The sequence below is a fragment of the Sus scrofa genome, chromosome 2 (assembly GCF_054392235.1).
Source record: "Sus scrofa isolate SSC_HxYL_T2T_F1_AM1 chromosome 2, Sscrofa_HxYL_maternal_Yorkshire_Landrace_v2.0, whole genome shotgun sequence".
Lineage (NCBI taxonomy): Eukaryota > Metazoa > Chordata > Mammalia > Artiodactyla > Suidae > Sus > Sus scrofa.
In genome coordinates this window covers 15,383,863-15,411,076 of record NC_139384.1, presented here as the reverse complement: position 1 = coordinate 15,411,076, position 27,214 = coordinate 15,383,863, and the positions used below count along the sequence as shown (strand labels likewise).

Sequence of the window (27,214 nt, the reverse complement as noted above, 5' to 3'; positions counted from 1 at the left end):
CCGTGGTGTAGGCTGACAGCTGCAGCTCTGATTCAGTCTCTACCCTAGGGACTTCCATATGCTGCAGGTGCAGCCCTAAAAAAGGAAAAATAGGAGTTCCTGTCATGGCACAGTGGAAACGAATCCCACTAGGAACCATGAGGTTGTGGGTTCGATTCCTGGCTTTGCTCAGTGGGTTAAGGATTTGACATTGCCATGAGCTGTGGTGTAGGTCACAGACACGGCTCAGATCTGGCATTGCTGTGGCTGTGGCATAGGCTGGCAGCTACAGCTCCAATTAGACCCCTAGCCTGGGAACCTCCATATGCTATAGGTACAGCCCTCAAAAGACAAAAAAAAAAAAAAAAAGAAAAGAAAAAAGAAATAAAGAATTACGACAAATATTACCTTAGTCAGGTGATCAAGATCTATAGGGGCAAGTCATGTTGACAGTATGTACCCACAGATGTGATGTGATGAGAATAGCACTTTATCTCTGTGGTCTTTCTCCCAGTAACTCATAACCCTGGCTTAATTGCAAGTAAAATATCAGACAATCCCCAATGGAGGGTTTTTATACAAAATGTCTTACTAGTCCTGCTCAAAACTGATAAAATCATCTGAAACAAGAAAAGTCAGAGGCAGAGTCACTGTTTGGAGGAGCTCAAGAAAACTTGACAACCGAATACATGTAATTTCCTGAATCAGATTCTGGAGAGAAAAAATGACATCATTAAAGACTAATGAATCTGGCTAATGTGGATTCCAGTTAAAATCATGTAATAACGGTGGTTAATTAGTTTTGACAAATGTACCATATTAATATGAGATGATAATAGGGGAAACAATTATTTTTACCAACTACCTGTAGATAAAAATCTGTCATAATATAAAGTTTATGAGAAACTAATGGCTTATTTTATTTCACATGTCCTCACAATTCATCTGTGTTTTAGCATGTGTCAGAGTCTCCTTACTTTTTAATGTTGAATAATCTTCTATTGACTGTATACCACAGTGTATTTATCTACTCATATCTTGATGGATACTTTGGTTTCTAGAACATTTTAGCTCTTCTGAATAATACTATCAGAAACATAGTTGTACAAGTATCTTTTTGAGTTCTTGCTTTCAGTTCTTTTGCACATGTACCCAGAAGTGGAAATGCTGGATCATATAGTGATAGTATTTTTAGGTTTTTGAGTTATGTTGTACTGTCTTTCACAGTAGCTGCACTATTTTACTTCCCCACAAACAGTGCCCAAGTGTGATTGATGATTTGGGACATCTTTTCATGTGTTTATTGTCTGTTGGTATATCTTTTTTGAAAAAAATGCCTATTCAAGTTTTTTTGCCTATTTACTCGTTATGTGTTATTGAGTGGTAAAAATTCCTTTTATATTTCAGACACTAACTCCAGATATGAATTTATTTCCTTCCATTCTGTGAGTTTCCTTTTCTCTCTGTTGATTGTGTTCTTTGATACATAGAAGTTTTAAATTTTGATACAGTCCCATATACCTGTGTTTTCTTCTTTTGCCTTTGTTTTTGACTCAAAAAAAAAAAACCGTTGATTAATCTAATGTCCTGAATTTACTTTCTAATTTTTCTAAATGTTTCATAGTGTTAGCTCTGATGTTAAGGTCTTTTATCCATTTGAGTATACTGTGAATATTATGTAAGTTATACCTTCATTCTTTTGCATGTGGACGTCTAGTTTTGACAACTAAATTTATTGAAAAAACTGTGTTTTCCCCACTGGATGGTCCTGAAATTCTTGTAGAAAGTCACTTAAACATTCATGTGATAGTTTCTTTGGGGCTTTATAATCTATTCTATTGCTCTATATGCCTGTCTTTATATCAATACCACACTGTTTTGATTACTATAGCTATATGGTAAGTTTTAAAATCAGGACATATAAGAAGACCACCTATGTTTTACTTTTCAAGATTATCTTGGCTATTTTTCACCTGTATTTCTTCATTGGACTCAGTTATGTGTTTGTGCGTGGCAATTTCAGAAACTGTTCATTCAAAAAATACAGAAAAGAAAAAGGAAGCTAATGTGTGGTTATGAACCAGGTATGATACTGAAGTATACAAATTGTTCTGTATTCCTTATTATATTTCCGAATTATATAATAGCGTATTCATTCTATAAAGGTAGACAATATGACTCAAAAAAGTTTATCCATAAGATCAACATTCACAAATAGTATAGAAATGGAGAAAGTAATTCCCGTTTCCATATTAAAAGGGTTTGTAATTAGGAAAATAATATATTTAATAAAACATTGAGAAAAATGTTTGGTTAGTGTCTAAGCTTATACAAGGTGATTGATTTCTCACAAAACATTGGCAAGATTGCTTGAATGTTAAATTCTGCCATCAATCCTAAATGACTACAATTAAAATGAAAAACAAGGCAAAGAATGTGTGTGTGTATATATATGTGTGTGTTACTGGGTCAATTTTATATATGGTATAAAATTGACATAACACTGTAAACTAAATAAAATGGAAAAAATAAAAATTATTTCAAAAAGTAAAAAAATAAATCAATTTGTTTTAGATCAATAAATCTACCAGTAAACAGTATACCTAGTTTAGGAAAACTAGGAATCAGTGTTAGCTATAATCATGGTAAGGAGAAAATTTATCAATGAACTGAATGTGTATTAGACTTTATTTAAGTACTGTTAGCTGTTGAACACTATGAGCTTGATAATTTTTGCTTTGTTAATAAAATAGAAGTTAGGAAGGCTTCTGGCAATAGCAAATTCAAGGTAAGAAAAAAAATTAATGTTTTCTCCTTGATAAAATTATAGCTGAATAATAACTTCAGATGGAATAGGTTTCTCACAGTATTTACCAATTTTTTATGCTATGCAAATTCACCATTCAAAATTAATACAGCTAATGTTCCAATTAAACTCCATATGAACCACATTCCTCGATGGATCAAAAATCTCTGGATAGTTCATGAGTTTGGACAAAAGTATTTTATTGGCAAGCTCCAGAAAAAGTTAATGCATATTGCCCCCTACCCAAAGTCAAGGGGTAAAAGACATTTGAATTATCAAATATAACATACTAAGTTGAAGGTAAAATTTTAATACAACACTTCCTTATTCTCTTTGTCTACATTTATTGACTATATCTCCCGGTTTATTTGGTGCTTCTTTAAAGTGTCCTGTTTTCATTGAATTAATCAGAACAAAACATCCTTGTGTTTTAAAATAGCAGCCTGTAAATTTCCCTAAATCACTAGAATTACATGAGCTTTGGAAATGGTGACATTACACAAATTTTAATATTGTTGATTGGTCAAAGGAATTCATGTCTACTAAAGCAGGCACTGCTCATGTTTTTTTGGAGGGTTAAAGGAAATCAACTAGAAGAGCAGCTCTTTTATAATTAAAAGTATAATGAGAAAACACTGAGATGAGTAGAAGGGGCTGAGACATAACCTAGTTAAGACCCAAGTCCCTGGTGGGTGACCCCAAAGCAGAAAGGGCTATCACTAACTTGGAGGGTTTGAGCCTAACATTAGGCACCTCAGACCTAAAGACTGGCACCTGGAATAAGAATTTCCTTAACAGATTTTTAACACCAGCTTATGACCAGGAGAGCTGGTTTGTGTATGTTAAACCATTCTTGCATCAAGGATAACTCCCATTTGGCTCGTGGTATATAACTCTTTTAATGTGCTGTTGAATAAAATTTGCAGTATGTTTTGAGAGTTTTTCATCCATATTCATAAATTTTATTGCTTTTTTATTACTAGTGGTCATTTATTTCTTATTTATTGGTATTAGTAACACTAAGCAACATTTGTTTAGCAGTTACAATATACAAAGTGTTTTACATAGTTGTATTTTTTTAATCTTTTAAACAAGATAATAATCTTTTAATCTTTCCCCCTTTTTTAATTTCTAAATTTTTTTGAAGTACAGTTAATTAACAATGTTGTGCTATTTTCTGTTGTACAACAGAGTGATTCAGTTACATGTATACACATATCCATTTGTTTTTAGATCTTTTCCCCATGTAGATTATCATAGGCTATTGATTAGAGTTTCTTTGGATGTATAATTAGCAGTGGAATTGCTGAATCATATGGTAGACATACAGGGGGCCAAGGGGCACTTGTAAAGATGCTTAGCATCATTAATCATTAATCATTACAGAAAAGCAAATGATATCTTCTTCAGTTTTAAAAGACACATCTTTTGTGTGTGTATTGAATTTTTGCTTCACTTTTTTTTCATTAAAAACTTTGAGTATATCATAGCATACTTTTTTGTTCTGCTACGTTTCTACTGATGAACACAGGGAGGGGTAATTCCAGGTTGTGGTTGGTAGCAGAATTGCTTCTGGGTGACACACTTCCTATTTAATGAATGGTATTATTTTTATTCTTTCTGTTCTTTACCCCCTCTCTCCATCATTGTTTTTTTTTTTTTTTTCTTTTTTCTTCTTCTTCTTATCTGGTACTGTTGGTCAGTGTGAAGCCCTTAAAAACTCCAAATCCTTGTTTGCATGTGATTAATGAGCTTGAGGAAAATGAATTTGCTCTCCTTATATAAGATAAATATACAAATCAAAGTTAAGTTTATTACATAGAAGTTGTTTTTGACTAGCAGGGTAAGGAAAACTTTAGGGAATAATGCCCTCTATGATGTAAATAACTTACGTCGTTATTTCTTAAAATATTCCTCCTGGAATAGAGGTAAGAGTATTTTTTTTCAGTGGTCCGTTAGGAGATTGCTGTCAAAAAAAAAAAAAAAAAAAAGTCAGAATTGACCCTAATTCAGAGCAGCTTTTAACAGGAAAGTGAAAAATAATCTCCATGTTTTACAGAGAGGCATCATTACAAAAGAATCCAACATAATTTTCTAGTATGTTTATTTTGAATATCTAGTTGTTCCCAGATAACTCTGAGAAAGAAATTAAAACAAGTTTATACTGAGATTTATTGTTAATAGAGGAAATAGAAGGAACACAAATGTTGAGAAAAAGTATCTTTTGAACTCAATGAACCTTTTATGTGCACCAGGTATGTTAAAAGTCATCATTGCAGTGTAGAAATAGAGGAATATAGTTCGTGTCTATGGTTTATTACAGATTTTAGAGATGGCAGAATGTGGGAGAGTTCACAAATAATTCTCATGTAAGATGGAGCAACAATATAAGTCGTAACCAAGAGCGGTGGATACTAGAAATTTAGAAAGAGATTATGTGGATTAGAAATCAGACAAACGGTGAATGGAGATAATGACCTTCAATGAGCTTTTGGAGAATGGCGACTTTTCCATCTCCATTCGACATCGTTGAGCAGAACACCGTACAGCACAGTATAGAATTATTACACGTGGAGTTCTTCTACAGTAACATCGCAGATTTAGGGTTTGCACTTGGCACATTTCAGAAAAGTTAAATACCTACTTCTCAGAGAATATGCGGAGGAAACCTGAAAAGGAGGAGACTAAAAGCTGTAATTAAGGTGAAAGATAATGTGTCTTTATGTGGAAGAGGAATTCCTCGAAAAAAAATGCATAGAAATCTTTCATTTTCATCAATATTTGTGCCTGCCAACATTCTTTAGCGTTGGATCTCATTTACCCTTTGCCGCTTCATGGGGCATCCATTCTATGTCAGGTAAGATTTGAATAAAATAAATAATTTAATATGGAGGGCAAGCAGGCATAGAAAGCATGAGTTACAGGTATTGAATTTTATGGCCACCTTTCAATTTTCAGGTCAGGCTATTTTTCTAGGGTATCTGTGGACCACATAAGCAGGAGCCATGGGATCCAGTTACACAGAATCAAGAGTGAGTGTAAATTTTTTTCTGAAGATGGATGTGCTTGTATAACAGAATCAGAGAGAGGTAGATAGAGACTTTTAAAGGTAAGCAATGCTTTTCACTGTGGCCTCTGCAGTAAAATAAATTTTCAAAGATAGAAGAATCCACCTAACTGTCACAAGACATGTTTCTACAATCTTTTCTTAGTCTCTTTGCTGAAAACTCCGTCTTGTCCCCACTTTACTTTATCTGATCTTCCTGCTTGAAAAACAGTCACAGTGCTGGTAAATGACTTAGGAACAAAGACCTAAAGGCATAAGCTATTCATGTGGTCAGCTGAATGAGGACATTAAAAGCAGTGTGGTTTCTTGAGGTGGCGCTCTTGGTCCCTGAGACCTTGAGTCCCCTGGTTCCCAACTTTACTTAAGATAAATGTCTCTGTGTCTTGTTTTATGTTAACTTTTTCCCTTAAGTTTCACATCACCCATTCTTCAGCCCCAACCTGCTGAGCCGGTCTCCGCATCTAACACTCTATATACCACCCTCATCTATCTTCCACCTTTGCCTGCCTACTTTCCTTCAGCTCTTCTCTAAGGTCGTCTGTTCATTTTATTTTTGACAAATGTAGAAATCTTAAAATGGCTTATCCATTGAAAACTTGAGAAGACAGTATCTACTGAAAATCTGCTTGGCCTGTTTTTATTATTTTTTATGTCTTTATTAGAGTATAGTTGATTTATAGTGTTGTGTCAATTTTACAGCATAGTGACCCAATCATTCATGAATATATATATTCTTCTTCTCATAGTATCTTCCATTATGTTCTATCCCAAGAGATTGGATTTCATTCCCTGTGCTGTACCATCTACTTTGCCTCTTTTTAAAAAGCACATCTCTTTCCACTTTCTCCTTCTTTGTGCTCATCCGAGAACCTGGGGTTTTCAGATATTTGAATAATACAAACTGTACTAGGAATATAACCACACAAAAAAACCATCCAAAAAACCATCCAAAAAAATCACTACAGATCTAAGATTCTTAACAGAAAAAATACAAACTTTTGAGTAATAACCCACTGTCCTGGATATAGAAATTTAACGTCAGGGATTCTGAGTGCTCTAAAGGGTGCTTCTCAGAAACTGGAAGAAGAAAAGTAGAAACTGGGATATTTTAGACAATATAGACTATGAAATAACGTGCTTTTCTGTTCATTAGCATTTGAACTATTACAAAATATCACAAACATTCACGATAATAACAGCAGATTATTGAAAGTCCATGTTTCCCATTTCATTTCTCATGCTATAATAACTGGAGCAAGTATGTAAGGAAGAGGTGGAGCATATTAGATGTATAAAATAATATATATATATATATTTACCTATCTATGTATGTATAACAAATATATGATACATAAGTGTTTATAAATGACATTTTAATTGAGTTAAACATGAGACTTTATATCTTTAGCATGAACCTTCAAAGGCAGTCATATATATTCTAAATCCCAAGGGATAGAACATGTAAAACATCGGTCATAAAATTTTTGAACATGAAAAACAAATGAAGGAAACAATGGAGACATATCTCTTAATTATGCATTTAATAACTTGACAAAGTTAATGAAGTATCATGTCAAAACTAACAAGTAATTTTATTCAAAAAGTTCTGTAGGAAATAACTACCTACAGGAGCTTATTTGAAATTCATAGTAAGCCTTTGCAGGGGCCTTTAAAAACTAAAGAAGAAAGTGTTAGCAAGAGGTATTAATAAATCACAGGTAGACTGTCCCCCAAGAAGAATAGTCCATAACATCATGTTACACACTATGACTAGTTCTTTATTTTTTTTTTGCAGATAAACCCTTTCACATCCATCCCATCTCACTAATGAAACCATGCAGCTGAACAATAATGTGACTGAGTTCATTCTACTTGGGTTGACCCAGGATCCTGTTAGGAAGAAAATAGTGTTTGCCATTTTCTTGATTTTCTATTTGGGGATACTGTTGGGTAACTTGCTGATTCTTGCTACTATCAAGACCAGCCGGGCACTTGGGAGTCCAATGTACTTTTTCCTTTTCTACTTATCCTTAACTGATACCTGCTTCTCTACTTCCATAGCTCCTAGAATGATTGTGGATGCCCTTTTGAAGAAGACCACTATCTCATTCAGTGAGTGCATGTTCCAAGTCTTTACATTCCATTTCTTTGGTTGCCTGGAGATCTTCATTCTAATCCTTATGGCTGTTGACCGCTATGTGGCCATCTGTAAGCCCCTGCACTATACAACCATCATGAGCCACCGAGTCTGTGGTGTGCTGATGGCCCTGGCCTGGGTGGGGTCTTGTGTGCATTCTTCAGCTCAGATTTTTCTGGCCCTGAGTTTACCTTTCTGTGGTCCCAATGTGATCGATCACTGTTTTTGTTTCCTGGAGTCGTTGCTGAAACTTGCCTGTGCAGACACCTATGTGACCAACCTACTCTTGGTGTCCAACAGTGGAGCCATCTGTACAGTGAGTTTTGTCATGCTGATGGTCTCCTATGTCATCATCTTGTATTCTCTGAGAAACCACAGTGCAGAGGGGAGGAAAAAAGCCCTCTCCACCTGCATCTCCCACATCACTGTGGTCATCTTGTTCTTTGGTCCTTGCATATTTATATACACACGCCCTGCAACTACCTTTTCCACGGATAAGATGATAGCTGTGTTTTATGCAATCGGAACACCTTTGTTCAACCCTCTGATTTATACACTGAGGAATACAGGAGTGAAAAATGCCATGAGGATGTTATGGAGTAAGAAGTTGGTTTCAGATGACCAACGATGAATGGAAATTTTTCAAATTTTTCTTCATAGTCTGGGTTGACCTGGAAAAAACTCATAGAGACTATTATCTTTTTATTGTGCAATGAATACAACTCTGTCTTAGCAATTGGAACATATGCACTGACTAGCACTGAGTCAATTTAGTGTAGAGGAAGAGACAGCAATAGTAATAAACAGGTCATAAGGACCATTACCTCAGACATTGTATATCTGTCTCTCTTACCTGCCTAGTATCTCTGCAGTTTTCACCTAGAGTGTCCTCTTTCCGTCTTCATGCTGCTTTCTGTTGTTTTTTCACTCCTAGATACCCTGGCCCTATATGCTTAAATACACAACCTGGTAACTTTTATGTATGCCTAACATTTGCATGGATTAAATAATTCTGTTTCATTGTATAAGTTCAAGAACCTTCACCATAAACTTTCTTCCTAATTAGTGTCAGGTTCAAATAATTGTAGAAGCTTCATAAAGTAAGAGACAGTATGTAATCTAGTGTTTCCCCTTCCAATTCTTGGTTTCGTACTCCAAATTCTTACCATTCCTTTACCTAGATCATTTCTTCTCAGGTGGAAATTCACCCTTCTGTTGTAGTCCTTTGATCAGAAGAAAGGTTTCACTGCTAGGTTTTTAGTAAGTATGGTATATTTAATAAAATGTACTTTGTGTTCCTAATTTGATGTCTTCTAACTTGGGAGGAGTATTAAGGTTTCTCTTGAATTATACCAATTATATTTTTAAAATAATATTGGGTTATAATGAGTGTAGCATATATGATCCACATTAAAAGTGATGTATTTGTGTGGGCTGAAAATAGAGAGTGAGCTGTTGATGTTAGAGAATTTCAATATATTAATACACTTGAGCAATGAATGAGATAACCAGAGATTATTTAGGCTTGAGATAGAGTTATTTATATCATAGATAAGAATATCAATTTCCTTTCTTGAAAAGAAAGAAAAAAACTATGGGAAGACTAAAAAATTAGTAGACGGGAAGTCAGAAAGAAGAGTAATGAGATGAAGAGGGGGAGAACAGAGCAATTTTAGGGAAGGAAAACATTTGTGTTTGATATTCTAGTGGTTGGTAAATCGCATAGTGCATTTGTCATACTCACAAAACTATACAACAGAAGAGTAAACTCTAATATAGACTATATTCTTTATTAAAAAATAGAGCAATCTTAATGATCAGTTGTAACAAATGCACCACACTAATGCAAGATGTCTGATACTGGGAAATTGTGAGGGAGAGTGGGTACATGGGAACTGTCTATACTTTTTGTCTGTATTTTTTACACAGTTTTCCATAAGCTTAAAATTTCTCCAAAAAATAAAGTCGGTCAAAAAAGATCAACTTCTCTTGGCTGTATTTAAAATATTTTAAATTTTATTCAATTTATTATACAAGTACATATTTTATTGAGCCACATATTGATGTCCTCAAATCCTCTACAACTTACCCAATAAGCTGTACAGATATCATTAATAAATATATAATATGATATTTTCTGTGGGCAAAATTTGTTTTAATTGAGAAGGTTTTTTTTTTTCTCTTTTTTTAGTTATTCTGTGGCATATGGAGTTTCTGGGTCAGGGAAGAAGTATTATTCTTAACATTAAATTGAATGCTGTTATAGATCATGAAGTATTTGCATTAAAAGAATATTTATACTCCAAAGGAGAGTCTTTAATACTTTATATTTAGAGATATAGAGATAGTTTTTCTCTACTCTTTTTTGCATATTGTCTTCATGAACATTTCTGGAAAAGGATACACTTCTTAAAAGTAGCTTAAGACTTCAATAATAATAACAAAGGTTTGGATTTTTATTACAAATATATTCTATCTAGGAAAGACATTTTGGTAGAATGAATAAACAAGTGAGTAACAGTGTGTGGTTACATGTCTGCTTGTGGGTACTGTTTTCATTGCTGATGGGGACGTAAAATGACACATTAACTTTAGATAATATTCCAGAAGGTTATTGGCATAAATTAAATATACACTCCCCATATATTCCAAAAATTTCACTTCTGTTTATCCAGGAGAAATAACATGCGCTCAAGTGTTTGTGCTATAATGTTCACAGAAGTTTTGTACATAATAGCCAAGAATCTGAAATAACCCAAGGGCACATTAATAAAAAGGATGAATTCTGGCATACACAAATAATTAAATCTTCCTCAGCAATGAAAAAGAATGAACTAATGAACTATTGATGCACACATCATTGATGAATTGTAAAAACATTATTTGCTCAATTGATGTCCTATGTAAAAGAGCATTGCTTTTTTTTTGGTCTTTTTGCCTTTTCTAAGGCCGCTCCTGCAGCATATGGACGTTCCCAGGCTAGAGGTCGAATCAGAGCTGTGGCTGACGGCCTAAACCACAGCCACAGCAGTTCGGGATCAGAGCTGCATCTGTGACCTACACCACAGTTCATGACAATGCCTGATACTTAACCCATTGAGGGAGGCCAGGTATTGAACCTGCATCCTCATGGATGCTAGTCAGATTCTTTTCCACTGAGCCACAATGGGAACTCTGCACTTTCTGCAGTTTTGATTCTCCAGTTTTTCTACAGTTCAAACTATAAATTTAATGACATTTTGTCCTTAATTTTGTTTATATCATGTGTCAGGATCTTCCATATAAAGACAGACTAGGTGTGGATATTCTCAATTTATATAAAAAGAAGTACAATGCTAACCTCACTTTTCTACACAGAACAAATTTATGCCAACATCTGCGTTTCTTCCTTAAATTTATGTAAGCCTAATCTGAGTTCCTTAACCAATCTCTCTGAAGTAGAATACAAAATGGTGAAACCATTCACTGATGAAAATGTTGGCATCTATTTTCCTATAGAAGAGTGTGTTATTATCCAAGCATTTGGAGTACTATTCTGCATAGTTGATAATTTAGAATCATAAGCTCTTTCTATTGGATATTCATTGCATGAATTTCATTTTTTGCTTTTGGAATAAGGGAAATAGATCCAGCAGTATTACTTTCAGTTACCAGTGGAAGAAGGAGGCTGGGAAAGGATGACCTGCTCGGTGCTTAAAACAACAACAACAGAACTAACAGGACATAAGAGACTAGATGCTCATCTTCATGATCATTAGGTGAGGGATCTGTCCAATACTTTCTATCATTCCCCAATGGTATCATTAAAAAAAACTCATTGGGTTATTCCCACTGTGGCTCAGCACAATGTCCATGAGGATGTGGGTTCCATCTCTGACCTCCCTCAGTGAGTCAAGGATCCAGTGTTGCTGCAAGCGGTGGTATAGGCTTGCAGCTTCAGCTCTCATTCAACTCCTAGTGGGAACGTCCATATGCCACAGGTGTAAAGAGAGGAACAATAACAACAAAAAAAACTCTTTGAAATTAACAGTCTTTGAGGCAAACCATGGTTTTGTTGTGGAGGACATTTGGTTGTGAGTAAAAGGTGATGCTCTAACATGTCCACTCTGCTCCTGGATAATCTACATCACAAAAGGTGGTACTGTTCTAAATGTGTGTTTAAATAAGTAGGTCTTTCTTTAAGCACATTGAATTTTTCCAATGCCAACGGAAAGCAACTAGCTCTCTAAAGTGTTTATAAGATATCCATAGCAATGTCTAAAATGTGTCTTAGGATCAGGATAAATGTAAAGCTTTTATATCACAATAACCTGTCTTTCTGTGCTCAGATGCCCAGCATGGTGATTAAGTTTTCTATCCCCAGTCTTTCCCTGTTCTGAATCTTGACCCTACATGCCAAGGAGAGTCACTGAAACTGTTTTTAACTAATTTGGGTGTATGCTCTGCTATGATTAAAAAATGATTTTTTTGTTTCAATAATAAATATTTAGTTCCACTGAATGTATGGAATGTTCATATGTGGAACTTTACACATGGTATAGAAGGGGATAGACTTGCTTAGTTAGAGGCAGCTAAAGTCAGGGGTAGAGAATGACCAATATCCTTTATAGAGGTGGACAAGAGCTGGAATTTCATTTGGTCAGTGACTGCTGTTGCATAATTCCCAAGAGCATGACATCTAGTATCAGAGTCAGGTTCATCTTAAACTGCAATTTGAATCTTAATGATTTAGTGTAAATAACTGAAACTATTTTTTTGTTTGTTTGTTTTCAAAAATCTAAAATGAGTATCAGAATAGAACCTCATGGTGTGTTGCTGGAGTTAAATGCCTGCAAAATGTTTACAAACTTCCACACATAAAATATGCTTTCATTAAATATCATGTCCTTAATCTAAAAAAGTAATGCAGTTAGCCTATAATAAATCTTCTACAACCTATATCTTTGTTCAATGTGTAACATTCCAAAACTTGTAAAAAGTGCTGTTGAAGATGTATTATGTTCGATATCATTTCAGATGAATTGAGCTTCTGTTGTATATTCTGAACTCAACTCAGCCTCATGGAAAATCAGAACAATGTCACAGAATTTGTTTTCATGGGGCTCTGGGGAAATAAGACAATAGAGCTAGTGTTATTTTTCTTGTTCCTCCTCTGTTACCTGGCTGTCTTAATGGGGAATTTCATCATCTTACTCACAATCACATGCAGCCGTCTAATCCAACAACCAATGTACTACTTTCTCTGCCACCTTTCCCTCATGGACCTCTGCTACACCTCTACTGTGGTCCCCAGGCTCATCAGAGACTTAGCTGCAGCGAGAAAAAACATTTCCTACAACAACTGCCTGACCCAGCTCTTCACCGCCCACTTGCTGGCAGGTGTGGAAATGTTCATCTTGGTGTCCATGGCTCTTGACCGCTATGTTGCCATCGTCAAGCCCCTGCACTACCTGGTCATCATGAATAGGCAGAGGTGTAACATGCTAATCATAATGGCCTGGGTTGTGGGGTTTGGGCACGCTATTGCTCTCCTTCTCATGGTTCTCAAATTACCTTTCTGTGGTCCTAATCAGATAGATCACTACATATGTGATGTGAAGCCTCTTTTGAAACTGGTGTGCAGGGATATTCATGTTTTGAGTATCCTAGTGATTGCAAATTCAGGGATGGTGGTGGTTGTCATATTTCTTGTCTTAGTAGCTTCTTACGTAGTCATATTGTATAATCTTAGAACACACACCTCTGCAGGGCGACGCAAAGCTCTCTCAACTTGTAGTTCTCACATAACAGTTGTAGTGTTATTCTTTGTGCCCTGCATCTATACTTATGTTTTACCTGCAGGTAGTGAGAACAAGGATAAGGAAATCTCTGTGTTTTACACTGTGATTGCCCCCATGCTGAATCCTCTCGTCTATACCCTGCGAAACGTGGAGATGAAAATTGCCACGCGGAAGGTATGGTCCAAAGTGGCACATTGGGTTTAAAGTACATGAGGTAATATTCATTGTGCTCTTGAAGCCCAGTCCCTAGGACATGCGTCATGTGATGTATTATAGAAAGCATCTAAGCCTTCTTTGGGGAGGTGGACTAAATGAACTCTGACATTATATTAGCCACAGAATCAAGGTACTGAGAATGCAATATGCTCTTTAAAGGGTCCAAATAGTTCCAAGTGAGACACCTGAATTTGAGGAAGGCAAGAAATATCCTTCTAAAGCACGCTTCAGATCTTATCATAGGCCTCTCCAAAAATTGCTAGGGAACCCTCTTTGCCTTGTTATAAAATCCAGCCTTCTCACCTGTCCATTGAAATCTTCCAAAATTGGTCTGGGTATAACTAGCTAATCTCAGAAGTCACCTCATGGAAAGAAAGTATAATGTTACAATGACAGGCTCTGGGGTCAGGAAACCTGGGTGACTACTGGCTTTGTAAGTTTTTATGTCTTTGTCTTGGCAATCGGCTTTAATTACGTTAGTTTCCATTTTGAAATATCTGTGAAATTAGGTGGTATTATCCTTCATAAAGATGTAATAATAATTGGGCTAAACGTGTGAGTTTTTGCAGGGGTTATGGATACCAGAAACTCATGTTAGTTACTTCTTTTCGTTCTTTATCTTTTTCCCCTTGATTCCCTAGATGCTCCATCCAGCTGCACTGGGCCCCTCATAGCCTCTAAACACACCTTAAATTCTGTTACCTCTATGAGTTTTTTCTTCATATCCTCGGACGATAATGCTCCCTCCCTACACTTTAAGGTCCACATCTTACATTTAATTCATATTTCAGAACTTATTCAGAAATATTTTGGAGATCCTTGTGCAGATCGGAAATATTGATGATTACTTCTCTGTTCTTTTTATTACTTTTCAGCTGTACATTTATTGCATGTCAAAGAACCTTATGCCCTGCACTCGTGTTTCCACTTATGAAATGCATTTTATCTGTTTGACTGAGACAAAGAGTATATGCTATATCTTTATCTTGCTTTGTATCTCTCTGTTTTCTAGAACTACAGATTGATAGAATTAAGCGGTTACAGCGTTACATTCAAAGACATTGTATTCCCTTTTTATTTGACTGTATACATTGCACTCACAAAGCTAGAATTTACCTTTATGTCATTAACAATTATATATTAATGATGAAATAAGTAATATCAGAAAGGCTAAAAATTTAACTTAAACCCCATGTAACTATGGGGAAGGGAATGGAATTCATAAGACTCTCGGTCTGCTATAATATCTTTTAATTAATGTTGTGCAGTGAGGAAGTACTACTATTTTAAATATTGTTTACCCCCATGTCCTTTGACTCACATAGCCTATTTGAGTTCTGTTTCCTGGTTCCCATTTGTATAGACATTTCTCTCGGCCAAAAGGCTTGCCTTTTCTCAACAGAAGGATGACATAGCTTCCATACATTCTCTGCATGAAGTTATTTCTGCCCTGCAACCATGGCAAAAGCCAGGAATAACCATAGATGCAGCAGTGTTTGTCTTTATTGTCAGGAATCCTTCTTTCGCTATTTCTACTCAGAATTTTCACACATTTGACTAGTACCTTTTTTACTCCTGAAGCCATGTAAACTTCTGGAATATCCGTGGAAACATTCTGTCGATTCCATAAACAATTATCTCTGACTGGTTATTTACTCATAGTTCTGTTTCATCTGGTTTAAGGTCATAATTATCAGGAGTTCCTGTCATGGTGCAGTGAAACAAATCCGCCTAGGAACCACGAGGTTGTGGGTTAGATCCCTTGCCTCGCTCAGCGGGTTAAGGATCTGGCGTTGCTGTGAATTGTGGTGTGGGTCACAGATGCAGCTCAGATCTGTTGTTGCTGTGGCTGTGGCATACAACAGCAGCTGTAGCTCCAATTGGAACCCTAGCCTGGGAACCTCTATATGCCACTAGTGCAGCCAGGAAAAGCACACACACACACACACACACACACACACAAATCACAATATTAATATAGTAAACACACACACACACACAGATATATTAGGTTTATATTAGTATTAGAATTGTATATATATGGATTATATTTTTAAAATATATAATATGTATTTTTGTGTCTGTGTGTGTGATGATTTTTCTGCCTGTGTATAATATGGGGGGAAGTGTATGGAGGGTTATAGGATGGATCAAGGAAATATTTAGTCCCTTCAGAAAGAATGCTCTCCAACAAAAACAACCAAACAAAAAAACACTGTTTATTATCACATGCTTTCTTTTCTCAAAGGATCACAAGGTTTTTACCGGCAAAAAGTATGACCATACTATACAGTAATATATTATACAAGTGAGCTCATGAAGAAGTCCATGTTGAATTAAAATTAGTTACCTATCCGTTAGGTGCTCTTCCTAGGATTCACTCTCCAGTCTACAAATGCCTAATATCTTCAGAAAATACATGTCATGTAAAGTATAGTACTTGTTAAGATATTTTGCTTAATACATGAATGCAAACAGAGAATATTTAATACATACTAATGGTGATAAGTATAACTTAAGATATGCCATCTATTTATATATGAATTTATTGGCAACTTTAAAAGTAATCATTACTAAATTTTATTAAAGAAGTATTCCAGGAGTTCCCATCATGGTTCAGCAGTTAACAAACCCGACTAGGATCCGTGAGGATGTGGGTTTGATGCCTGGCCTCATTCAGTGGGTCAAGGATCCAGCGTTGCTGTGAGCTGTGGTGTAGGTCGCACATGGTGCTTGGATCTGGCATTGCTGTGGCTGTGGTGTAGGCCAGCAGCTGCAGCACTGATTTGCCCCTAGCCTGGGAACCTCCTTATGCCATGGGTGCGGCCCTAAAAAGACAAAACAAAAAAAGAAATTTTGTCTATTACTATAAGAATTTACTGGAAATTTAAATGCCTGTCTACCTATATTTTATTAATAAATAATACACCTGCTAATGAACACTTAAATTGCATAGTCATGTTATTTGAATCATTAGGCTCGAAGAACCTTAGTATCGTGGAGGTGGCCTAAAGGAAAGATTAGAGGCAAATCTTATAAATAAATTCATATAATCCATGAAATAAGAAGAATTAGCAGGGAATTCTAGAAACAAAGAGAGGTCTAGAACAAAACCAACTCTCAGCAGAACAATTTCAGATGACTTGTGCCAAACTCAGGAATAAGGCTTGTAAATGAGGCACTTGAATGTTTTTCTAAGGAGTAACCTTTGATAGGTGTGTGTCTGTGATGGGTAGAGAGGTGACCACCTATGTCCTTCTCTGTATTGACACAAGTGAGCTCGAGTGAGCTTGACCAACATTGGGCTAAATGATGTTGAAACCATCAACCAGTGGAAAACTGGGTTGCGATGCCCCTTCATTCCGAAGTTCTAGTATCTCATTTTCGAAAGTTTACTTAACTTTCAAAGACTCAGAATACTCTCTCTCACTGTTACCCTCCATGACACCTCATCTTCCTTTGCTTTCAAACATGGGAAATAGCCACAAATTGAGTGGAAATCGAAATATCTGCCCTCTGGTTTTAACAATACTTTACTTTCTTATGCCAACAAATTACTTTACTTATCTTGCTCTGCGTCTCTTTTACTGAAAATTGATGGTACGGATATATCAAGGGACACTCAGTTTAAGTTGTTTACTAACATATCTAATAGTTATTTTTACATCAATTTGTTGTAGCTAAATGAGTCTATCACTGGCGTAAACAGTATGCTCTCTCCTAAACAAGGAATCGGCATTGGCTGTAATAAGGCAAGGAGGAAATTGATCAATGAAATAAAATTTACTAAACTCTATTGAGATGCTTTGAACATTCAAAGTTCAAACACAAACAAAACTCTACATTCTGGTCCCTTTGTATTATTTTACCTTTAGTCTTCCTAGGAGTATGCAGTGATAACCTACTGAGGTTTAAATTTGCTTTCCCTCATGACTGCTATCATTGAACATTTTTTAAAAGTATTGTTTAAGGTATATTTGGGGTGGAGGGAGTTTCTTTTCATGTGCTTTGAAAGTTTAAAAATAAGAACTCCTTAGTTCCCGTTCTAGCTCAGTGGGTTAAGAACCAGACATAGTGTCCCTGAGGATGCATGTTCAATCCTCAGCCTTGCTCAGTGGGTTAGTGTTCTGGAGTTGTGATAAGGAAGCTGTGATTTAGGTCTGAACTGTGGCTTGGATGGGGATTCTTGTGGCTGTGGAGTAGGTTGGATGCTGACGCTTTGATTTGACGTTTAGCCTGGCAACTTCCATATGCCCCAGGTGTCCAGAAAGAATGGATTGTCAGCAGCCCAGACACACAGCAGCAATTCCTGGGTGCAGTGGGGCCCAGTGAATGAGATCTGACCAGCAGCAGCTGTGTCCACCCCATTCTGCATCATCACTGGCAAAGCTCAAGCCTCCAGGATCCTTTTACACCTAAATCATTACCGTAAAAGCTCTAGCTCCCCTTCTGCCACCTGTGATGCTTCCTTCAATTTAGTTTCCACAGAAGCCAGAATTATTACTCTAAAACTCAAACCTAACTTCATTGTTTTCTAATTTAAAAATATGTAAGCTGGACACACATGAAAAAATGCTCAGCATCATTGATTATAAGAGAAATGCAAATCAAAACTACCATGAGATACCACCTCACACCAGTCAGAATGGCCGTCTTTAATAAATCCACAAATAACAAGTGCTGGAAGGGTTGTGGAGAAAAGGGAACCCTCCTGCACTGCTGGTGGTAATGTAAACTGGTACAGCCACTATGGAGAACAGTTTGGAGATACCTTAGAAATCTATCCATAGAACTAACATATGACCCTGCAATCCCACTCTTGGGTATATATCTGGACAAAACTCTACTTAAAGAGACACATGCACCCTCATGTTCATTGCAGCACTATTCACAATAGCCAGGACGTGGAAACAACCCAAATGTCCATCAACAGATGATTGGATTCAGAAGATGTGGTATATATTCACAATGGAATACTACTCAGCCATAAAAAAGAATGACATCATGCCATTTGCAGCAGCATGGATGGAAGTAGAGAATCTCATCCTGAGTGAAATGAGCCAGAAAGACAAAGACAAATACCATATGATATCACTTATAAGTGGAATCTAATATCCAGCACAAATGAACATCTCCTCAGAAAAGAAAATCATGGACTTGGAGAAGAGACTTGTGGCTGCCTGATGGGAGGGGGAGGGAGTGGGAGGGATCGAGAGCTTGGGCTTATCAGACACAACTTAGAATAGATTTACAAGGAGATCCTGCTAAATGGCATTGAGAACTTTGTCTAGATACTCATGTTGCAACAGGACAAATGATGGGGAAAAAAAAATGTAATTGTAATGTATACATGTAAGGATAACTTGATCCCCTTGCTGTACAGTGGGAAAATAAAATTTAAAAAAAGAAATAAAATATGTATCAAAAAAATAAAAAAAATGTAAGCTGGAAATTTTCCATAGTACTTAGCATTAAAACTTTAATTAATTTTGAGACCCTCCCTGACGTCAGTTCCTTTCTCTCCAACTTCATAATGTATTATTGCCCCTTTTTGAGCTAAGTGTCCAGCATGTTGTCTGGCTCACAGGTGACATTCAGTAAATATCTTTTGAATAAAGAAATGATTTAACAAGCACAGGAATATTTCAATTATGAGGACTTGTTCATTCTTGTATTCACCTGCTCACCTTTGATATATACTCCATCTCCCAGCAGCAGTGTTACTCTCCCTGATGCCTATTGATTCTTCTGGTTGTGTTTTATCCATTGCATCCCACTTTGATGGCTTTTCATCCTGAAAAATTTTTCTGACCCACCATGTCTGTGTTGTGTGTCTCCCAACTGACTTTTATGACACACTGTGTTTTATTATTTCACAGGTTATAACAGTGTGATGTCATTTTCTGATCCCTTGTTGGGTTGTCTCTGTGAATGTAGAACTCAGATTTTTCTTTATTCAGTACTGAAGCCCCAGTATCTATCAGTGTTCCTGCTAGAATCCTTGGACTTAAAATATGTGTTGTTTAGTGAATGAAAGATGGAAGCAGTGAAGGGAATATATTTATTCTGAAATTGCAGACTTTGCACACATGATGCTACATATGTCAAAAACAGTGTTTCCTGATGTAATGAATAACAGAGAAATAGAGGAAAAACAGGCCGCATTCACTCTGTGATGAAGTCTTGCTAGGGGCAGGGTGAATATCAAGGTAAACTCTTTTGTCACAGATTGACACACTCAGGCTCAATTGTTTTCTTATTCTTAGTTTAAGCAGTAAGAAAAACAAATTTTGGTTCCAGAAGGGATATAAATAATATATATCAGGTAAAGGTAGCAAGAATTTCCAAGGCTTGAGTACTACTTTTTTAAAAATAAATTTTATTGCATTTTTCACTGTTTATGCTCATGTTTACTCATTTGGTAGTTATTGTAAACAATAATTTATTCTATTTTTTCAAACTCTTGTTTTCAAGTGGGTACATACTTTGTGAGTATGACCATTTTTTGTTTTTTCTTTCTTTTTTTTGACTCCACATGTGGCCAATGGAAGTTCCTGGACCAGGGATTGAGTCCCAGCCACAGGTGTTACCTCCACTGCAGCTGTGGCAATGCCTGATCCTTTAATCCACTGAACTGGGGGTCAAAATTGTGCCTTCACAGTGACCCTGCGCTGCTGCAGTCAGATTATTTACCTACAGTGCCACAGTGGGAACTCCAATATGATTGTTTAAGACATAGAAATTAATGATAAAATATTAGTTTAATCAATCTAATAACATGAAATTCCTGTCAAATAAAACATCATTTTATTTGAATCATCCTTGTTTCTGATGGATTATCAGTGTAAGGTGGTCACAAGGACAATACAGAATAATTCTGAGTGATATAAGGAAATTTGGAAACATGATGCAATATTCATTATTCATGTTTTAGAGACTAAATGGGCCATATCTTTTATATTCCTAAAGGAGTTACGTAACACAGTGTCAAAGAATATACCTAACCATCAACCACGATATTTAAACATGGGCATATTGACTAATAAAATGAAGAATTTAGTTGTATGTAATCATCCAATTATATAATAGTATACATGCTAACAAATATGAAAATATAGTGCTAATATCATGCATATGAAGAGTACAAACACAATTATTTCTTCATATGATGATATACATGTGATAAGTTAATTTATTACACATGTATATGGTCCAGTACAGTCCCAGAATCCATCTCTATAATTGGTGACTATTCTAACCATGTAACCTTTTTGTCATCATTTCCTCACAGTGTATCAGAACAGTTAAGATGATAGTCTGATCAGTTATATTCTGATTAATGGTTCTTCAGTATTTCTCTTTTGGAACTTGGTAATTTTTGTTTGTTCGCTGAGGTGTTATAGTGATAAGAGCAATACCTACCTAACACTTTGGATTGTTACAGAGATGATTCCTAAACACTATTAAATATATTTTAATGGCTTTATGTTATTTTATTAGAATAAAAGTTTGAATGCGTATACATTGATTAACTTAGTGAGTGTATGACCCAATTTGATGGGATTGTCCATATATTAAGACAATACTCCTGGGGTTCTAGTTTTTTTTTTTTTTGCCATTATCTTGCACCCATTTGAATTCCCCTTCTGGCAGAATCTATGTTTTGTAGTATTCTTATATTTCTTTATCTGGTAAGTCTAATTTGCTGAGATTAACAAAAATCTCTTTATGACCCTTGCCACTCTTCACTCACATTTGGGCTCTAGGCACATTTATATTTCACTTGAAATGGCTTTCCTACTAAACAGTTTCCTAATGGCATTTTTCAGCTGGGCATTTCTCAGGGTATAGATTAAGGGATTTACCATGGGAGTTATCATAGTGAAGAATACAGCAACTACTTTATCAATAGGTAAAGTAACTGCTGGTCTCATGTACTCAAATATGCAGGGCACAAAGAAGATGACAACTGCTGTGATGTGGGAGACACAGGTAGAGAGGGCTTTGCGTCTGGCCTCCAAGCTTTGGGTGCTTAGTGTTTTAAGGATGACCCCATAGGATCCAATCAAGAGTAGGAGGATTAACAGACAGATGAATCCACTGTTGGCAGCAACAAAGAGCCCTAGGGTGTGGGTATCAGTGCAGGCCAGATTAAGCAGAGGAATGAGATCACACATAAAGTGATCTATGACATTAGGGCCACAGAAGGGCAATCTGAAGATGAAGAGGATCTGAATGAATCCATGGAGAAAGCCTCCCAGCCATGACACTCCCACCAGCAGGCCACATAGCTGCCGATTCATGATGGTTGCATAGTACAAGGGCTTGCAGATGGCCACATAGCGGTCATAGGCCATCGCCGTCAGCAGGATGATATCAGCCCCTCCAAATAAATGTTCCCCAAAGATTTGCATCATGCATCCATGGAAAGTGCTTGTTTTCTTGTCATAGAGTGAGTCTACAACCAGTTTAGGTGTGTCAACACAGGAATAGCAAGCATCGATGAAAGAGAGATGAGCCAGTAAAAAGTACATGGGGCACCCGATTAATGGGCTGGTAGTGATGGTGACTATGGTGAGCACATTTCCTCCCAGAGAGACAGCGTAGATGAGCAAAAACACCACAAATATGACTTTCTGCATGTGTGGATTCTGTGTGAGTCCCAGCAGAATGAACTCCGTTACATTGTTCCTAGTCTCCATGTAGTTCTGTTATTGTCAAACATGTTATCTGAAAATAAAACAAAGTTCATTTTTTAAAGCTCACCCTTGAGTTTAATGAGCCCCCCATCTAATAAATATCAAATGCCTGTATTCTCCTGGATTCTACATTCTTATACAATTTTCCTTGAGATAAAAATTTTGATCTGATGTCTTAAAGATTGTCCAGTTGTGAGTATATGAGAAAATGAGAATATGAGTGTCAATATGAGAATATTATGTAGGAATGGGAGAACATGAATGGAAGGGGAAGACAGACTTGAGAGAAAGGGAATCTGTGTACACGTCTAGTGAAGGGTTTTTTGTGACTTGGATGTAGTGTGGTGAGGCTTAGCAAGGGGACAGAAGCCTGAAAATTAACTTTTCAACAATCCCACTCTGAGGCATATATCCAGACAAAACTTTCCTTAAAAAATACGCATGCACCCATATGTTCATTGCAGCTCTATTCACAGTAGCCAGGACATGGAATCAACCCACATGTTGATTGACAGATGATTGGATTAGGAAGACACAATGGAATACTACTCAGCCATAAAAAAGAATGACATAATGCCATTTGTTGCCACATGGATGAAACTAGAGACTCTCCCACTGAGTGAAGTAAGTCAGAAAGAGAAAGACAAATACCATATGATATCACATATCTGGTACATAATATATAGCACAAATGAGCCTTTCCACAGAAAAGAAAAGCAGGGACTTGGAGAGTAGACTTGTGGTTGCCTGGACATGCAGGGAGGGAGTGGGAATGATTGGGAGCTTGGGGCAAATGTATGCAAACTCTTGCTTTTGGAATGGATTAAGAATGAGATCCTGCTGTGTAGCACTGAGAGTTATGTCTAGATGCTTAGAACAGAGCATGATAATGGTAGAAAAATGTATTTATACATGTATGTATAACTAGGCCTCCTTGCTGTACAGTGGAAAACAATTGTGTTTGGGAAATAACAATAAAACAATGGAGTTAAATGTAGCAAGACCTTGGTAATGAGAAAATGATGAAGAGGGTACAGGAGCCAGCGTCTGGTATAAGAAAAGTGGTAAACTATGTTCCTTCAATCCAATAAGTTTAAAGAGCTGATAAAGATGGTTTTAATAATTGATTGCTATGGGCGTGGCCTAATAGAATCATGTGCATGGTATTATTCCATCCATGTTGATCACGGTAAAGAATTTGAGAGATGAATGTTAATCATAATGCACATGATAATATTAGCTACACCTTAATGTACATTGACTCTCCTTCAATAACATTAGTTTCAATAAGCTTCTTGAAGGTTTAACTGCCTTCTAAGTTGTTTTTTCTTCAGGCATTTCTTTAATCATCATTCCAAAATTATGAGATGATCACCACTATCACTTTTGTACTTATTTTACACACTAGGGAGCAGAAGCAGAGAGAAGTTAAGGATCTTAACACAGTCAAGCAGCTAGTAAAGCTCAGATCTAATATCAGTTTAGATTATGCGTCTTATCTTTATTTTTCCTCCAAATTCACTAACTATGTCCTGTATTGTTAGATTAAAATAAACACTGTTGAACTAGTCAACTCCTTTGGATGTGACCATAATAATTATGGTTATGTTAATGCTCTTTTAGAGGCAAGTATGTATGAATTCATTTCATTGACAGACATATAAATACACATACACACAGACTCAGTCATATACACACAGGTCAACCTATTGGATTTTCCAGTTTTGGATGATAACTATGTGGTCCTGCTTTCACTGAAGGTCTGTTTTCATTTTAGTCTCTCCCTCACGCCAGCATCTTTCCTCTCCAGTTTCCCTACTAAACAAGAACCCACAGACTCTTCTGAAAAGCATTGAAATGGTGATCTCAGTGGTTACGTATATTTGAGAATTAGAAAAAACCATCTTATATGAAAATCCTTTCCCCACTCTCAGTTTCCTAAAATGGGGTACACTTCTTGGCACCTTTCAACATTGTGTCCTCTAATATCAAGTGAGAATAATACTTTCCACACAGGCTATTATGAGTATTGATTGAGGAAACATATATGAACATATGCAGTACATTCTGTAGACAAAGAAACTTCACTTATTTTTATGACTCTCTATGCATGTAGGAGTAGGAAGAATGGCCATATTCAGCAATAATACAGAAAAACCTTGAACCATGCAATAACCTGTAGAGGAATCATCTCCAATTTCATTTTGAAAGAAGCTACAGGAGACTCATATTATGCAGACCAGTGGCTCTCAGGAAAAGATCTTCCATTGGACTAAATAGTTTATGATTTATATCACTTAATGATATATCTTTTTGGTTCAAAGTGTGTTTCAATTTTGCTTACGTTTTCATGATTAGTCTTGTTTGTTTCAAATGTGCCTCAAAGAAGGAATGCTATCTGGTGTAGAAAGCTGCATCCTACAAATGAATTTCTTCAACTCAGGTATTTTATATTGTAGATTAGATTAATGATACTTATCAACTTTGTCTTGAAGTATGGAGGAAGGTGAAATGGAATCTTCCTCTATGCAAAAAAATGTTTAAAAATCATGTTTATTATATATGTAAATTAACAATCTTTGATGAGCAACAGAAGTAGTGACATACTTACCTTCTGGTCTTGGGTGATATTAATGATATTTGAGAGGGTTGAAAACTAATCCATCTTCACAACGACCTCCTTTTGGGATAAGTACCTTTCAAGATGAAAGACCTGACACAAGAGGAAAGAGATTCTTCAGATAATTCATTATCACATTAACAGTAGAAAAGTGAGTCATTGTAATAGTCTCAATATTTCTTTCTCACCTAAAGCCTCAAATGGTTTCCCCAGAAACCTTGGGAGTTGAATTTAGAATGCATTCATTGTGAACACTATGGAGAAATGAACTTTGATGCATGGCTCTGGTCCTATAAATAGGAGGCAGAATGTGTGGTAGAAGCACATCGAAATGAGTCATTCCATCCTTGATGCATCCTGCTCTGGATGTGTAAACAAGAAGAACAAAAAGTCTTTTTTCCATGCAATGCATGAATGTTTAAGAGGTATCCACAGAAAGGTCAAGGACCTTTTTGTTAGAGCTGCTGTATTCTCTCCCAGGAATTAATTATCTTCTTTGATGGAAAGGCTTTGTCTTAGAAGCAGGTATTCTGGAGAGGCAGGTTGGAAGAGCCCATATTCTTCTGTGGGGAATTGTATTCCCTGCCCTTGGAAACAAAACCTGTGAGACCCCTTTCTCTGTGTGAATCTGGGGATCTGAGAAACTTGAATGTCATGTGCGTAGCAAGGATGGCATAGTTCCAGTGTAAGGATCTCGGATGTGGTTAACCTGTGCCCTCATGGCAGAGAGAGAATTCTGTCTTCTTATCAATATGGCAACCTTTTCCTGGAAAGCTAGTGTTCATTGATTAGCTACCAGTTCAGAGAGGGCATAAAATTAATGACAGTGATTTAAAAGTACTCAAATTCATATCTCATTTTTCCCATTTACCAGAGGTCTGTGGAAGAAAACAGAAATTCTAAAATATCCTCAATGATTTAATGCTGTTACTCTTGTCATGGTCAGTATGGGACATTAAAAAACCATAAACATGTGGAATGATATCTAAACACAAGACACTCATTCAAAGTTCAAACCCAAATAAAGCTCTACATTCTCATCCCTTTGTATTATTTCACTTTTATTCATTCTATGAGATATGCAGTGATAAAATGTTGAGGTTTTAGTTTGCTTTCCTGTTGACTGATAATGTTGAGCATTTTTTTTCTTCAAGTATTGTTTTAGGTATACTTGGTGGAAGGGAGTGTCTTTTCATGTTCTTTAAAATTTAAAAATAAGAACTTATTTCCCCTTCTAGGTCAGTGTTTTAAGAACACGACATAGTGTCCATGAGGATGCACGTTCAATGGTTGGCCTTGCTCAGTGGGTTAATTATCCGGAGTTGCTATAAGTAAGCTGTAACATAGGTCTTGAATGTCGCTTGTATCCAGGATTGTTGTGGCATGGGCTGGCAGCTGAAGCTCTGATTTGACCTTTAGCCTGGGAACTTCCATATGCCACAGATGTCCAAAAAGAATGGGGCTGTGGGGTGTCAGCAGCCCAGACACACAGCAGCAATTCCTGGGTGCAGTGGGGCCCAGTGAATGAGATCTGACCAGAAACAGCCGTGTCCACCCCATTCTGCATCATCACTGGCAAAGCTCAAGCCTGCATCCTTTTACACCAAAATCATTACAGTAACCTCCTAGCTCCCTTCCTGCTGCCTTTCAATACTTCCTTCAATTTAGTTTCCATACAGAAGCCAGAATCATCATTCTAAAACTCAAAGCTAACTTCATCATTTTCTAGTTTAAAACTATGTACGCTGGAAATTTTCCCTATAGTCCTTAGCATTAAGCCTTCAAACCATTATGAGACCCTTATGAACTTCTCTGTCCGTATCTGTCTAACTTCATAATGTACTCTTTTCCTTTTATGAGCTAAGTGTCCAGGACGTTCCCTGGCACACAGTGGACATTCAGGAAAAAAT

The 27,214-nt window shown here is 36.5% G+C and overlaps 5 protein-coding genes across 6 annotated transcripts in view; 3 read left to right on the top strand and 2 right to left on the bottom strand.

The window, feature by feature from the left end:
• The window catches only part of LOC146405189 (olfactory receptor 1165-like), a 458,625-nt gene that overhangs the window by 282,569 nt on the left and 148,842 nt on the right, over nt 1-27,214 (top strand). The window lies entirely within an intron of this gene.
• Nucleotides 1-27,214, bottom strand: part of LOC146405200 (olfactory receptor 4C13-like) — a 68,307-nt gene that overhangs the window by 36,719 nt on the left and 4,374 nt on the right. For both annotated transcript variants that reach the window (XM_085010068.1, XM_085010070.1), the window contains exon 2: nt 25,296-25,397. The gene's annotated coding sequence lies outside the window, so the exon portion shown is untranslated. The remainder of the gene's footprint in view (nt 1-25,295; nt 25,398-27,214) is intronic.
• Nucleotides 7,688-8,620, top strand: LOC146405202 (olfactory receptor 4C16-like). Its single transcript, XM_085015194.1, has one exon. The coding sequence runs from the start codon at nt 7,688-7,690 to the stop codon at nt 8,618-8,620; it is 933 nt and encodes a 310-aa protein (XP_084871320.1).
• LOC106507272 (olfactory receptor 4P4-like) lies at nt 12,995-13,973 on the top strand. Its single transcript, XM_013987266.2, has one exon. The coding sequence runs from the start codon at nt 13,050-13,052 to the stop codon at nt 13,971-13,973; it is 924 nt and encodes a 307-aa protein (XP_013842720.2). The 5' UTR covers nt 12,995-13,049.
• On the bottom strand, nt 21,600-22,699 carry LOC146405201 (olfactory receptor 4C46-like). Its single transcript, XM_085015193.1, has one exon. It carries the CDS (start codon nt 22,685-22,687, stop codon nt 21,758-21,760), a length of 930 nt encoding a protein of 309 aa, XP_084871319.1. The 5' UTR covers nt 22,688-22,699; the 3' UTR covers nt 21,600-21,757.